The sequence below is a fragment of the Lycorma delicatula genome, chromosome 6 (assembly GCF_047948215.1).
Source record: "Lycorma delicatula isolate Av1 chromosome 6, ASM4794821v1, whole genome shotgun sequence".
In the NCBI taxonomy this organism is placed as follows: Eukaryota; Metazoa; Arthropoda; class Insecta; order Hemiptera; family Fulgoridae; genus Lycorma; species Lycorma delicatula.
The window spans coordinates 131,750,174-131,767,951 of record NC_134460.1 but is presented as its reverse complement, the minus strand read 5'-3'; the positions used below and the strand labels follow the sequence as shown (position 1 = coordinate 131,767,951).

Genomic DNA, 17,778 nt, shown 5'->3' with positions numbered 1-17,778 from the left:
GCCAAAGACTGGTGGATTACTGTAGAAATCATGACCTCTTATCTAAATTCACCAGACTACCCAGAAAAGCCAAAAAAATGAAAACCTGGAAAAGTCCCAACTGGAAACTAGGAGAGTTTCAACTCTACCATGTCTGTATAGAAAAAAATTCACACAAAGAGATCTACAATGTAAAAGTGATGAGAGGTTTGGAAGTAGATTCAGATCATTACTTAATCAAAATTAAAATCAAAATGACACCACGGAGAAAATCTGCAAGGGACAAAAGATTTAAAAAGCAATATGACCAGAATAAAATTACAGGAAATGTCACATACACCAAAAAAACAGACCAACTAGGGACTGAAAACAAACTAGAAGCCCTGGTGGAAAAACTAAAAGAAATAGCATCAGAAATTGCACCGCCAGATAAAAAAAGGAAACACCAGTGGTGGAACATTATCTGTGATCAAGCAATGGCAAACAGACACAAGGCTTGGTTGATCTTCCAATCAAGAAAGACAGAAGAGAAACAACAAAAACTAAGAATGCAAAGAAAACTCGCACAAAAAATAATCCGAAATCAAAAAAGGGAGTATCACAAGAAATTACTAGAAAAGATTGAAGAAGACTTCCATAAAAATAATACAAGACAATATTACAAAAACTTTAAACTGAAGAACACTACATTTAATGCCCCAACACTAATGTTAAGAAATTCAGAAAGAAATCTGGCACACACTGATAAAGAAAATGCCAACATCATGAGAGAAAGCTTTAGAAAACTTATGAATTATGAAGAACCAAAAGAACTTCTGGAAATAAACACAAACACCCAGATTAAAACACCAAGAGAAAACATCCTTCCACCAACATTAGCAGAAGTAAAGATAGCTCTGAAGCAAATGAAAAACAACAAAGCAAGTGGAGAAAATTTCCCGACTGCAGAATTATGGAAGAACGCGTCAGAAAAAGTACACAGGAATCTCCACAAAGAAATGGTAAAAATATGGCACAAAGAGGAATTTCCGGAAGAATGGAAAACTGCAATAATCCACCCTTTACATAAAAAAGGTGATAAAACCAACCCTGACAACTATAGGGGAATATCCTTACTAGATTGCACTTACAAAATTCTATCAAGAATAATTTACAACAGAATCAAAGACCAACTGGAACAAGAACGAGGAAAATACCAAGGGGGATTTAGACCATGACGAGGCTGCCTAGAACAAATTCTAAATTTAAAATTAATTATAGGGTATCATAAACTAAGGAATAAACAACTGGTAGTGACTTTTATTGATTTCAAGAAAGCATATGATTGTGTACATCGAGATTCCCTGCTAAAAATCCTGAGAAATTTAGGGCTTCACCCAAAACTAGTCAAAATCATCGGACTAACACTAACGGATACCAAATCTAAGGTTAAATTCAGGGGAGAAATATCTGATCCATTCGACATCAAAACAGGGCTGAGACAAAGAGATGGACTGTTACCGCTTTTATTCAACTGTGCCCTTGAATTTATAATACGGGATTGGAAAAAATTAAATAGACAACGTTAAAATTGGAAAAGATATCTCAGTAAATTGCCTAGGCTTTGTGGACGATTTAGCCCTACTATCCCAAAATATAGAAGAGGCCAGATATCAACTGTCAACACTGGAAGAGATTGCAGGAAAAATTGGTCTAAAAATTTCATACGAAAAAACCAAAATTATGGTGAGAGACCCACTATGCATAAGCAAAGTAAAAATAAACAATAATGACATAGAACTAGTAGAAAACTTTAAATATTTGGGGGAAAACATCACACACAACCTCCAAGAAAATCCAAACTGGAATGAAAGAATAAATAAACTCATCAAAGCCACAATAAAAACACAAAACATCTATAACAAAAAATGCATGTCAATAAACACAAAAAAAAGACTTTATAACTCAGTTATCCAACCAGAAATACTTTATGGATGCAAAACCATATTTGGACCGTACCAGACAAGGTTTACCGACAAACTGGAAAAGATTGAAAGACAGATTCTACGACGATGCATCGGGAAAAACATTAAAAAAGACGGGGATTTGGAGAATTATTCCAAACGAAGAGATTTACAAAACTATCATCCCGATAACTAATAAATTTAGAAAGAAGAGAATTTCCTTTCTAGGACATATTTTCAGAATGGAAGAGACCAGACTTATCAGACGGATAATCAAACTTTTCTGGAACAAGAAAAGCAGACCGAACTGGTTATACGAAGTACAGAAAGACATGGAGGAATTAGACATAACCCGTGAAAACCAAAAAACGAAAACCGGAATTTCTGGAACAAGAAAAGCAGACCGAACTGGTTATACGAAGTACAGAAAGACATGGAGGAATTAGACATAACCCGTGAAAACCTAAAAACGAAAACTATGAGAAATTAAAAAATAAAGAAACAAGATTCCTATCAAAACCCAAGAAAATAATAAGCCAGGTGTACTCTGAACAAGAAAGGACAAGAAGATCTGAAACCCTTAGAAATTACTGGCAAAAAAGAAAAGCTGAAAAACAACAAATCAGCAAGAAAAGAAAGAACTTGCCAAAAAAAATAAATGAACTAAAGTGATCCATTATGGTCTTAAAAGTAATAAAAAAAAAATAAGATCTATTATTGTGATTAACTATTACTTAATTTGATACTAATTTACAAAACTAGAATTAACAATAAATATTTAATCGAATTGAACGTAAAGTGGAGGAAATGAAAACAGACACAAAATTACATCAATTTTTTTATATAAAAATAGCCATTTTTCCTAATAATATTTTTGTTAAATTTTACAAGTAGAATCCAAAAAAGTATAGCCAGCCCATCATTTTAGAAATACGTATATTTAGAAATATGTATAAAATCATGTTTTAATCTTTTTTAATAATGTAATATAATTCTGTAAAAACCTTTAAACACGACTTAAATGAAATGATATATAACATCAAAGTTTAACTGACTCAATTTATCATAATTTTATTATTATATATATTTTTAATTTGTGAAAGAAATTAGAAATTATCTCTTTACTTAATTAAAAGCTGTTAGAAAACTAAATTTTACATCTAAATAAGATCTAAAACATTCAGAAATGCACAACCATTGCAAATTACCAATAAATAATTTTACTTATTTACTTTGAGCAACACATATATAAACTAATCAAACTGTATAAATATTTTACAAAAATATTTTGATTTTATCATTGTTTTTTATATATATATTTGCATTTTTATTCTCTTTTTAATAAATATAAAATATCAATAAAAAAAACCTGTAAAAAGATTATGTAGTAAAAAACCCATAACTATTATAATTTTTGCTCAAGTAAATTAAAGTATGTGTTCTAAACATAAACTTCAGTTATTCAATGAAAGTAGTTTCACAGGTTGTAACACATTCAGTTCTTAAATTACCACACTAACAATTTGTTCATAATATAACCTAATATTACATACAGTACAACTTTATTAGCAATACTATTATTTATTACATATCAATTACAAATGAGATTATAGAGTATCTGATTTCAATTTTTACAGTATAATGTACATACAATAAAGCTCCTCAAAAGTAGCAGTCCTTATGAATTAGTTTTTCAATTAACGTTTTCTTACTCGCATATAAAAATTCCTATTTAAAACCCTTCCCCAGCACTACATACATTAAACTAGCAGTTACATCAGCATTTTCTTGTTTTTTAAGTGCTTTTCACATATTTTTAATAAGAATTATTTAAAATTAGATAAAACTTAATCAGGAGGAAAATTTGACACCAACAAACTTGATATAAAAATTAAATACATTTCATTTTTTAAAAATATAAAAAAATTGCAAGTAATCTGAAACTGCTCAGAACAAATATACATTCCCCTTCTCAGAAAACAAGTTTTTTTCTTCAACAGGTACTACAGAAATGCCTGGCTATTAACAATAGTCTATAATGTAAAAATTAATGTGGATTATAGTTGGGATAGAACACTAAAAAGTACTGTAAAAAAAATCTATTAACAGCGTTAACACTTTTAAGTTTTATTTTATACAGAAATATCAGTTATTAGATTCTCTTTTTAACTATGTGGTGTGCTCCTTGATACTGAAAATCATTCCATATGCCTAAATAAAACAAACATTAACCACTAAGGCAACAACGAAACTTATATTATTAAGTAAATGAAAATAAAGTAGATAAAACAAAAATAATAAATAAAATTAAGAATAATAAAATTAGGCTCAGCAAAGTTAATTTAAATGTAAAGTTACACTGTCAGTATAAACAAAGAAATTTCAACTTTATGTATCGAGAACACAATAGAGTAACAATCTCTGGAAGCAACAAAAATTTAGTAGCAATAATATATATATTAAATTATCTATCTATATATGCAATATATACTAAACCACAAATTTTCATTCAAAACATTTAAAAAGTTACATATGAACAAGAGTTTGATAAAACTTAAACAAAAATTCATACAATGATTTTTATCCTAATATGGTTAAGTTTTTGGAAAATAAAAATTTCTCCATTCTAAAAAAATTTTTAGGTTATATGTATTGGTTAAATAAAACTTAACATAATTATTTTAATACTTAAAATAAAATTTTAATTAACTGTTTTTTGCTACTTCAGATTTATATAAAATCTGATATTCTAATCTAGTAGCAATTTTGGGTAGTATTTTTACCATTAAATTTGTATAAATTTAGCTTAAAAACTTAAATTTTTACTGGACTTACATTCACAATATATTCTTAGACAGCACAAAATCACATTTTATCGCCTATGTTTGTTTTTATGAGATTTTTCTAAGAAACATTACAAATAACAATTTTGAAATAATATTAGCAATGTATCTATTAAATTTTTGTATTTAATACCTTCTATTTTGTCTAAATAAAATAATAATACTCATACCGTAACATAATAATGCCACAGTTTATTTAAAAATAATACTATAATGCTGTTTTAATGTTATATGTTGGCAGCAGCAATATAATCACATAAAACTCTTCTTTTTTCTTAAAAATCTAAAAAATAAGAAGTAGTAAAGAGAAAAAACAAAAAGATAAAATAATTACTTATTTATTCTCCTCATTTTTCATTAGATAAAAGCAATTTATTTATACATTTATTCAAGAGGACTAAAGAATCTTTATAATCTAAAGAATCTTTTTTTAATTCAGAGAGAGACAGACCTAGGCAAAGGGATCCTTCAACGACATAAACATTCATTCTTAAGAACATTTCTTGACAGCACATTTTACATGCAGATCAAAGGTGTTAACTAAGAGAAATTTCATTTATTTCAATGAACTTTAATTTCATTCTTTGTTCATTTATGCTCAGTAAAAAGGTTTTTGTGATTTAAAAAACTATGATAGCAAAATAACATTTCACTTATAATTGAAAAACTAGTTATACAAAAAATAAAAATATTTTTAATGGTTCTGTTCACGCCTTTAACAATAGTTTTTATATAGAGGATGTTGTTTAGTTAATGAAGAACTCAATAGATGTTCCTTGCACATGAAATTTGAATATCCATTCATTAAAAATCCAGTTCAACCTAATACATTAATTATTTCATTAAAAGTAAAATCAAATTTGTGATATAAAAAAAAAAATATTGTTCTTAAATACCTTAAAAGGTGACTTATTGATTGATATCTTTATTTTTAATATTTATATATATATATTTTATTATAATATATAATATTATATATATTATTGATATTATCAATAAGTCACCTTATTGATAATTTAATGGTAATTTTACGTTTATTTACAAAGCAAATGAAGCTAATTTTTAATCGTAAAACAAAGGATAGAATATAAGTTTTATTCAAATTAAAAATAAATATTAAAATGATTTAAATGCAAAAGTTAATATCCGAAAAATAACAACATAAAATGAAAAGAGTAATGTAGAAATGGTCTCGATGATAAGTTTTTACCTTAAGAATGTTTGATTTCTTTTTATTTATTAATTTGAGGCATGATCAAATAAAAAATACTCTCGTATGATTCAACCATAAAAATCACCTTTGCATTAAGATTGTTCCATAAAATAATATTTACATTTATTCATTCTCAGCATCACTTTTTCATAAAGAATGAAGCTAGATCAAGAATGTTAACAGCTCTTGATTTTTTTTAATGTTAATTAAACAGTGAACTATACAATTTTATAGAAAAAAAACAGAGCAGCTATGATATGTTATGAAGAGAGGTATTGCTGAGTTAATTTTATTTCTAATACTTTTTATTAGAAAAATATATATACAGAGAAACAACACATCATAGTCACACACATATATATATATATATATATATATATATATAAACATTTTTTAATTAATAATATACATCCACTTAAATAAAAATAATAAAACAATTAATTATGGAAAACCTTTATTCCAACAACATAAATTAATATTTTGGTATGAAAATTATATAAAAAAACTTATATTTCTTTTTAATAACTTTAATACCTGAGTGATACTGTCAACATTACTCAATTGAATAATGTTGACAGTACCACTCCATGTATATCATAACTGTTTTATCTACATATCAATACATATCCTGACAAATCATGTAATTTAAAATAATATAATAGTTTAAAACAAAATGAAACTGTATTTGTTTTGAGCAAAATATATTTTTTTTGTTCAACTTGTTCAGATCTTTAAGACATTGAGGATATACATAGTTAAAAAAAAAGTAACAAAACACCAAGATAAAACCAGTTTTTGTCAGTCATGTACAAAACTTATTGAAATATAACAAAATTCATATTAACTTTAAAAATTAAACAATTGTCATTTCAAAGAGTGAGAAAAGAGTTATGATAATAAAACTTTCAATAGTGGCTTGAAAAATTTACATGGAAAACAGATTTTTCTATCAGAACTTAGTTTTTATTATACACATGTTAAATAAACAGCAATAAACACATGCAAACAATTAAAGCATGCATTCTTTTATATACGACTTTCTATGAAGTAATTTAGGGAGTTTCTACTGCAAAAATTACTGCCTTTTAATAAACTACAATATTTTAATTCATGATGCAGCTTTAATAAATTTAAAAAATTACATAAACAGCAGTAATTGAATTAAAAACACAAGTAAATACTATTCCTAGTTTTCTTGAGATGGGAACCTTTTTGTGTTTAAATGTGCCTGTCATTCTCAGAAGTGAAAATGACAACTATGATGTCAACAGCAGTTTTGGCACTGACAGATAAACAATGCTGAAGGAAGAATAAAACAGGACCAAAATCTTTTGTCACTATTAAACACATGACTTCCAGCCAGCCGCTCCTGTGGTAAGAGAACTTAATACACATACATTCTAAGGAAAGGCATAGAACGTGTAATGAAATATCCAAGCAAGATTCATATAGAAAAGTATTGTCATGCAGTCATCAGTACAATACTACCTATTGGTGATGTAGTAATACTACACCAATATATTTATTTGGTGTATTTATGTCTACAAATTTAAAAATATCTCTTTTAATTCTTATTTCAACCTCATAACTGAATTTTTTTTATATTAAAAAAAAATCTTTATGATTAATTCAGTACATAACTTTAGAGATCAAACACATGATGGAAATTTTACAGTTGTATTTAAAATGACACCAAACTAATTCACAAAGCACTACTTTTACTAACAGACATGTCAGTACTGTCTTAACAACATGACAGTACATTTTGATTATATACAACTGACATTTTTTATTTCCTGGTATATTAAAATCATAAATAAATGAATAATTATTTTATAAAAGTAATTATTTTTCTGAAAGCTTTTATGAGCAGCCACTACTGATTGCTATCAACATTTGATAAAAAATAAACAGATCAGGACACAACAGATCTGTAACATAAGAGATCATACATAACATAACAGATCTATAACATGAATTTTTAATTGTCATAAAAAAAAGAAATTAATGATGCCATAACTAAAATGTAATTTAAATCGCCATAATGATAGCATAAAAATAAATATAAATATATTATTTACATAATATACTTATATATAACATACCTACACGTAACATTAATATACAATCTATTCAGTTTTACAACAATTACAACTTATGGATGAAAGCGGAAAGGGTGAGGGTAACATGGTATCTGACTTTAGTCACAAGGCGTTTTAGTACTGGCAGTGATCGTATGATAATGTTCTTATAATTACAATAATGTTGATGAAAATGAATAAAACAGTACTGTAATACTAATGCAATATGATGAAAATGGATCGGCATTTTACCAACATGTAGATGTACTTTATTATAATGTCAGCATCATGCAGCTAATAAATTTTTAATATGCTTTGGTGTAGCATCTTCATTTAAGTGCTTTGTTGTATATCTGAAAAAAAGTTTGTAAATATTAAAATAAATATACAAGTATTAACATTTTTTCAAATAAACACTCACAACTATCCACAAATTTTTTTTTATAAAAAAAAACAAAATATAGAAAAAGAAAATAAAGAAATTATAACAGGGTACAAGTAAATACAAAAATACAATTAGTTTTCAAAAAGGCATACTCACAATTTGAATTATATTTTTTTATACCATGAAACAAGAGAATTCATTAAATCTAAACCTTAATAAAAACAACCTAAAAATAACCTAAGTTATCAGATATATAGATTGCAAACATGTGCCTTGACACAAAGTTAGGTGATACTTGTGTTTTTTATCACTTTGTATTATCTCTATTTTTGTCCTAAAATTACAATCAAAAAATCTGTTTATCATGTACATAGAAGGAACGAACCTTTTAACTACAAAAGATTAAAAATAAAATTAAACCTATCAAACCTGGACAAATAACAGATGTACAGATAGACCAATCTGTTTCATGCAAATACCAAGGGACTAATATGTTATTTTTTAAAATATCTGATTCATAAAACCAAAGACCAAGAGCTTTAGTTTATGTAACACAAAAAGAAGACATTTTTCTCACTTATAATGTGCTGAAAAGAAGTGGTGGAATTTACAGCTTTAATATGATAAATAAGACTATGTTAAATGACACTAAATTGAATTAAATAAAAATTTAATTCAATTGATAAAGAAATTACACAATTTTGTTTAATTACACATTATCTTCATAGAATAATTGAGCTGTAGTCTACACATTTATCAAACTACATAAAGTTTAAATTTTAAAAAAAGACTGCTTTGCTTTCTCCATTTGTTTATGATTACACGTGAAATTAAAAAAAATAAAAATCAATGAGATTATCTATTTTATAAAATAGTAATAAAATTTATTTTACTTACTAGCAATACATTCTTTAGATTGAAAGATTTTCATAACACCATTATTTGTATAAATTTATACAAACATAAATACTAATTCACACGTAGTGAATAATTTTTTTTTTTTTTACTTTTTTTAATAAACAACAGTGGAAGGTACAAAAATTATAATACATCTTTGAAATTTTATTTGATAGAAAATATATTATTCAAAAAAATATTTTTTAGATGATTAATTCATCATATAAGCTTAAAGCTTATATGTGGGAATGTAATATGGAAGTTTTATAGTGTGTGGAAAAGTACTTTGATTGATCAATATTCAAAGCTGAAAATTTCTGGTTGAAGGACAGAGATTCTATTACTGCCATAGAAATCAGTATTGTTAATAAGTCATAAGTTCATTATACTTGAATTTTTTTAATAACTTTATACACCAACGAAACTGGCAATGGAGTAAAACTGAAAGTATATCATATGCAATCTTAAGCCTACAGTTGCTCATTACATTGATAAAATAGTCACATTGCTTTATTAGTTAATTACCTTGTCTAGTACTTTCAAAAATTGGACTCTAATGGCAGAGGCTGCTAAATTGATGAATAGTATTAATTTGTTTATATTTATACATAATGAGTTAAGATAAAATGAAAAAAAATAAATGGAAAGAAAGACACAAATTATTACAGCTAAGTAGTGAGCCACATTCAATCTCAGACTGATTATTACACAGATGCCATTAAGAACTCCAATGACTAAATACATTAATGACATCAACATTTAAATCCAAACAATTGGATGCTTTATTAAACAGATGTAACTGTAGATGATAAAAGATCATGCTAACTGTTCTCTTCTAATTAATGAGGGTTGAGAAAGTGGTTATGAGGAACCTTCATAAGAACTAATAAACATTTAAAGCATTAATAAAATTCCCTATCTTAAATATTAACAAACGAAAACAGAATTTTTAGAAGTTTACTTGTAGGCTTTCATTAAATTTACCATTACAGTCTTACTAAGAAACAAGCAAATAAACACGCATGCATGCACATACACACACAACTTTTATATTTCCCATATTAAATCTTACGATATTATATTACTTACTCTGGTAATAGTGTGGCTTAAAAAAATTATCATCTAAAAGATTATTGTATCCAAGTAATTTTTTGATATTGGTAAACACATTTTAAGAGAAATTTGAAAATTACACTATTTATAAATTTAGGTAGGGAGTTAAAAAGAATAAACAAAATTAATGAGAAAGAAAATCATTCTAAAACGTAAAGTGAATAGCTCATTACACTGTAACAGCATAGACTACTCTTGTAGAAGGTGTATTCATTGTCCAGTGAAAATATTAAAAACTATTGTTACAAGCCCACTACACTATATTTATGACGTACGCCTTCGTTATGTTAGATACACAATAAAGATCAAAGGGATAAAATAACAGATTAAAAAAAAGGCAAATCACTGCTAGGAATCAAATCTTAAGCCAGTTAATCAAGAAGTGACCATGTAAATCTATACTAACTGTCTCAATCAGACATATTTTGCAACATTTTATAAATTATTTTAAAAAATGTAAACGTTACAAATTGTAGTTTTTATTTTACTTTAAATGAAAAGAGTTAGGCTGTTTGAACACATTAAAGGCTGCTTTTAATAGACACTTTCAAATTCCCTACCTGAGTTGATGCAGTGTATATTATTTAACAATAGAAAGGGAGAGATTAGTTTGCTGCTTCTGATAATAATTGCAACAGCAGTAACAGTTTCTTTTCTGACAGTAATGATGTAGGTAGCTACATAGATGTAGTAAACATGATTTTTTTTTAAATTCGTTATCAACTTATTATATTGTTATTTGTACTATTTTTATGCATTGTTCAAGTGGGTACTTTTCTATAATTTAACCTCAATGTTTATTAATAACAGCATATAAAAATCTCTGTTCTGGTTTTAGCGCAAAAAAGGTAGAAAATTAAAAATATCATTTCAATTTGGGATACACTCTTTAGGTTTCATAATGTAAAAATAAAATACTTAAAAGAAATCCCTTTATTTCAAGTGCATCCTTGAACTTTCAGAAAAAAAGAAAACTTGTTATTTTTTATCTTTGTATTACTTAATATTAAGTTAATAAAACTACAGGTGAAGTGCCACAAAGTGTGATATGACAAATATTAATTTAGTGAAACAAGCTGATTGATTTAAATAGTTCAAAATACTATGACTTCAAATTCTTGCCTGAGCAGAAATTTATCTTTAGAAGCAAAGATATTTATCACAGATAAATACTTACAGATTTATTATTCAATAATTAACTGCAATCCTTACTTCCAAGGGATTGAAGTAAGGATATAATACCAATAACCAAACCCACATTTAATAATATACTAGTTTAGATTAATCACTGATGCACATTTTTGTAAGTGGATAAAAAAGACTATGGCATAGAATACCACTTAAAATACAAAAATTTAAAAAAATTAAAAATGAATGGGTAATAATTATATCATCTTTACAAATATAATATATATATATATAAAATTATATATATATATATAATTTTATATCACAGATTTTGTTTTAACATAAATAAATTATAATTACCTAAGAGCATTAAGAAGTCCTTCAGATCTCACAGCTGGTTGATCTTTTAGTAATTTAACACAGCCTTTTACATCTACATTAGAAGCTTTCACAAAAGCACCATGAGGATGAACATGATCATAAAGTATGACTAGTCCAACCATTACCCTTAGAACGAATAACTGAGTCTCTTCTCTTTGAAACTGAGCTATCAGACTACTGTAAAAATAAAATATTAAAACACAATTTAAAAAATAAGATTTAATGATTATACCTGAATAATAATATTAAACTGTAAAGGATCATTAGAAAAAATTCATAATTTAGATAAATTATAAATATATGTAAAAAATATGTTATGAACCTCACAGCAATGTAATAACAGTCAGATTAATAAAAACAATTTATAATTATTGCGTCACAGAAGTTTAGAAAAAACAATTTTATCATGGAATGATTTAATATAAATTAAATAATAATTTATAAGATCAGTAAAGTTTGTTTTTAAATTAAAAAATAAATGCTGAAAGATGATAATGTGATTTATTACAACCAAAAAAACAATTTATAAATCTTTTTTATTTTTTTTTTCAATCAATACTAATTTAACAGTTTTGGTAATGTTTCAGCAGATTCCTTAATCCATTGTTGTAAAAGTTTGTATCTTGAATCAGTTAGTAATGTTGTTCTTCAGTCTGTTGTCATTTTCAAACCACTGCAATTTGACCACTTCTTTAAATGAATAATTAAATGGTAATTACTTAGTGTGATCAAGGATATAGGGTGAATAACAAAAAATTCTGCAGACAAATTTTTCCAACAATTTGAGATAATGCATGAAGTCAAGTATTACCATGCAAAAGTAAAATAACATTGGATAACAACCTGACCTTTTTTGTTTTGAATATCAAATTAAGTTTCATCAGGGTTTTACAATATCTTTCAGCATTAATAGTCAACGTTCCATAAAGTCAATCAATAAGATGTCTTTCGTACACAAGAAAACAATGGCTATGATTTTTAGAACAGAAGATACTTGCTTAAAGTTCTTTGTTTTCAGAGGTGACGAGTGTTACCATTGCAGTTACTGTTGTTTTGATTTGATGTATGCGAAGGAAATCTCCAGATTTCATCATAAGTAATGATTTAGTCAAATAACTCATTCTTTTATTTTCAAAATGCTGCAAAAAGTATTGACTTGAAGCCACAAGTTTCTGCTTGTGCATATCTATTAAAATTTTCAGCATTAATTTCTCACAATTTTTTATAAACAAGTTTCTCTGTCAAATCTTGAAAATTATCGAGTATGAAATATTAGAAAACTGAATAAACAATTCTAAAACTGTAAATCATATATTGTCACGAACTTTTACATTCATTTCTTTCTTTAACTCATCATTCATTACTGTAACATAGTCTTTTTTAACTTTTTTGTTCATCCTTCAGTAAACAAACACCACTGCCTAAATTTTTAACCACTTATAGCCCATTTTTAACATCTGACCTAATTTTCACAGTTACACGATTATCTACCCTATCATACCATACACTGTAAACTGTTCAAACATCATAACAATCATGTAGTTAATATTACTAAACTTAAAAACATGCATACGAGATGAGGCTATTAAATAATGAAACTAATGCAATAAATTATTTTATTTTAAATTTATACATATTTAGTTATTATCCCCTTAAGTATACACTCCTCCTCTATCCCTACAATGCTCCATGTGAATTTTCCATTGTTCGAAACAGTGCTGGAAGTCTTCTTCTGTGAGCTCTTTCATGATGTGTGCCGCTTTTTCTTTCAAGGCTTCAACGGTCTGAAATCATGTTCCTTTTAATGCAGATTTGACCTTGGGGAACAGATAAAAGTCACATGGTACCAGGTCAGGCAAATAAGGCGGATGTTCTAACACTGGGATGTTATATTTGGCTAGAAACATCTAGACAGACAATGCAGTGTGAGCCAATATGTTGACCTGATGAAGAGCCCATGACTTGTTCTTCCACAATTCGAGTCATGTTTTTCTTACTTTTTCACAGAGTTAAGCAAGGATCTTAGGTAGTAATGTTGATTAATAGTCTGACCTTCAGGAACCCAGTGAAGGTACACAATCCCATGAATATCGAAAGAAACAATCATCATCACTTTGAATTTTGATCATCATCTTCAACATCATCATCATTTTCTCGACCATCTTGGAAACGCTTAAACGCTCAAAAACCCACACACAATCATAAACAATCATTGCCATATACTTTTTAAATAAAAGATAAGTTTCAGTAGCGGTTTTTCAAAGTTTCAAATGAAATTTCACAATTCTTTGCTCTAATAAAACACTTATTTTTTCGGCAAAACAAAAAACAGATGTTATCCAAAAAAAAAGCCATGACCAGACTAATATATCTACAGAAACTGGAGTAGCAACAATTGAAAGAGAGGGCTTCACACTACACAGCTGTTGGTTGTACGAATTTGGCGCATGCACAGTTCTTCTGTAGCAGCATTAGTCTCATTATTTAATAGCCACACCCTATACATAAATGGCAACCTGTTTATAACTAGAACTTTTAATTATTAATATATATGTACTTTCTGTTAAGATCGTCATAATTTCTGTATTGAGTGCAATTATCTACATTTCTTAGCTTTATCATAATTAAATTTTGATGAAGCTAAGAAAGGGTCTCATAAACACCAGGTACTTTTTAAACTAACAAAAGCCTCACTCTAGTTTCTTTAGGTTATAATCCATCACTGAATTGAACACATACTGAACTGAAAAATATAAGATGCAATATCTAAATGCTGTGAACAACGTAGAATACATTAATTTATATATACTGTACTTAATGTTTGAATTCTTTTTAACTTTGTAACAAAGTTTCTACACTAAAAGCATTAAGGCTACCTTGCAAAATTTATTGTTGCATACTTCTTAACTATACTTTTTAATAACATCCAATTTCTTAACTAATATTTTATCTCATTCCTTAACAATTTATTAAACGTACACTTAAAAAAAAAGTGTGCATATTTCAATTATAAATTTAGCAAAACTTACGGACTCTCCAACATACGCAAACAAACTTTTGCCATTGTACTAAGCGTCTCTGTGGTATTTTCAATAGGAATTTCTGTGTTCTGAAAACCAAAGAAAATAAATTACAATTTAAGGATATAAAAAAAATAATAAAAACATTTTTTTCTTTGTATGTATAAGATATTAGCTTTCAATTCAATGTTTAAATACTTTGAAGATCTTTTAAAAAATTATTTTGCATATTTGAAGCTGTACTGACTGCTGCCACTTGTCATAGAATTTCATCAGCAACCAGCTATTTGCTAAAACAAAAACAGCAGCCAGCAATATATAACTATGATATTATTTGAAACCAATATATAAAACAGAGCTCTAAATCAGACTGAAGTAAGCAATGTAAGTAATCTAAAAGATTGATCTACTATATAGTAAATAATATCTACAATATAAAATTGATGCTATAAGCAATATAAGTTTTTTTTTTTACTGAAAATAATGTTTTCTATCATAAAAATTTACTTTTATGTACACCACAGATAAAATCAAACACATTATAAGCAGTAAACTACAATATGCTTCAGATTAATGTGATATACAAAATTATTTTTTTGTTTATGAAGATTGTATGAACATCTGGCCAATGTACTTTCAAACTAATGAAATATTCCTCTATTATTAATAAAACAAAACCAATCCAAAATGTTTCAAATAATACACCAGTGATTTTAGAAGGGCACATGCTATCTAGATTGTGCAAAATAAATGAAATTATGATTAGTCTTACTTCTTGTACAAAACGTGAAGTTGCTTCACTAAGGACTTTTAACATTGGTGTAGCATGAGCATAAAATAAAGACATACGATTCGCAACTTCGGTAGAAACATCTGGTAGTCTAGGTAAAGTATTATCACCCTGGTCACGAAAGATACGCATCCTACTAACAGTACGTCGATAGTAACTTAAGTCATTCTGAATTGCTGGAGTTTTCATCTACAAAACAAACATACTTTTTTATTTTAAGTAAAAGAAATTAAATTTACAAATAAAATAAAAATCACTAAATAAATTTCCAAACAGATCTCATAATAATTCAATACAGTTTTAAAACGTATAAATCTTAAAGCTCACTTTATAATAAATATATAATTAAGAAAATAAAGCAATAATTACAATATTTTAAAGTTTTATCTTACAAAATATTATCCTTATGCCATATAATGAAGAACAAAATCAAGTTTATAAACATAAAAATAATTCACAAAGAATTTACACACAATAATTTACAAAGAATTTTTTTCATTATTCTTGCCGGTTTTAAATTTAATATATTTATATCAGGCGGTTTTCAAGAGACTATTTATTAGTGGAGAACGTATTCTAATAACTAATTGTAACTTACCTATATTAAAATCAATGCCACTGCTGTGTTCAAGACTGCTACATTAAAAATATTACCATTATTGTTTCTGTGTTCAAGAACCTCCTCATTTTAGCCCCCTCTCTCCTTATGGTACTCTTTCTCTATGGTAAAATTATTATCACTGCCATCACTATGTTCAAGATCCCCTTGTTTTATCCCACATCATTTTGTTCCCTCATTAAAAATCACTGCCAGCACCACAGTCACATCAAAACTCCCATCATTTTGGAAATACAAAACAAATGACAAACACTACATGCTAATCAATGTTATGAAAAGAACAAGACCAATTGTCAAATATTGAACAAGCTCATAGTGTCACAATATTTAACTTTAAAAGCAAAAACAACATGTATCATAATTAAGAGTGTTATAAAAGACAAAAGTGGATGTTACCAGTATACTCACACTGCACTTTATCCTGTTCTGTACTCACTGTAACCCTTGCTTGTTTCTCTACTATAACTGTTCCTGTTGCAGGTAATAAAACATTCATGTAGTAAGAACAGTGACTGAGCTCACTTTCTGTATACTCTTGTTCCCTGCATAACCATTAACTAATTAGAGTACTACTGTATGCATTTTTTTTTTTTTTTACTTGATCTATCTCATTAAATTATATCTGTATTTATACAACGAAAACCAATTCTGGAGAGCTGCAGCCAAGGAATTCCAAATATCCTAAGTTTTGAAACATTTTTTCACAAGTATATTAACACTAAATAATAAATAAAGAGAAAAAAAATTTAAAGTGAAATATACAGTCCAGGAACAAACATAAAAACATAGATTTGTTGGAGATATTATTTTGGCTGAGACTAGAAATGAGTAAAATGTTATGAATGGTTACAGATTTACTGCTGAGAGAAAAATTAACTTGGAAGGTAAATAAATAGTAAAGTGAAATGAATTAAAAGGGAGATTAAAACAAAATGGAGAATACAACATACCAAAAAACAAAGTAGTTTGTTGCTTAGTAAAATTACAAACTTGGTTGAATAAAAACTGCTTTATATCAAGGGGCAGAAGTGATTTTTTTATCTACAAAGGAAATCTGCTCATACCAATCACAAACTTAGGCAGTAGAAATATATATATTTTTTTTAAATATCTGTATGCTAATGAAACGTGGAAGGAAGCAGAATAACAAGGCTCATGACATGATAATTACATGAGAATGTTGAAAATTAAGTAGCATAATAGAATACAAAATTAATTATATGTAAAATAACTGAAAAGAAGTTTGTAGCAATATGTTATAAAAAGAAGGACAATGCTGAATGGTCATATAATAATTCATTCAGAGATAGGAACTTAATTCTAAAAGGAAGTATAAAGGCTAAAAGCTGTACAGGAAGACAAAGATTAGAATGTATGACGCAATTA

The 17,778-nt window shown here is 27.1% G+C and overlaps 1 protein-coding gene across 4 annotated transcripts in view; it reads right to left on the bottom strand.

Annotated features, from left to right (window-relative positions):
• Positions 1-5,004: 5,004 nt before the first annotated feature.
• The window catches only part of LOC142326842 (CYFIP-related Rac1 interactor B), a 57,238-nt gene continuing 44,464 nt past the window's right edge, over positions 5,005-17,778 (bottom strand). For 3 of the 4 annotated variants that reach the window (XM_075369576.1, XM_075369578.1, XM_075369577.1), the window contains exons 5-8: positions 15,756-15,962; positions 14,993-15,072; positions 11,943-12,140; positions 6,895-8,412 (exon numbers count right to left, since the gene is read on the bottom strand). In XM_075369576.1, the coding sequence (XP_075225691.1) occupies positions 8,346-8,412; positions 11,943-12,140; positions 14,993-15,072; positions 15,756-15,962 (552 nt within the window). In that variant the 3' untranslated portion in view covers positions 6,895-8,345. Of the gene's footprint in view, positions 5,588-6,894; positions 8,413-11,942; positions 12,141-14,992; positions 15,073-15,755; positions 15,963-17,778 lie in introns of those variants that run through there. The other variant, XM_075369579.1, reaches the window with a different exon arrangement.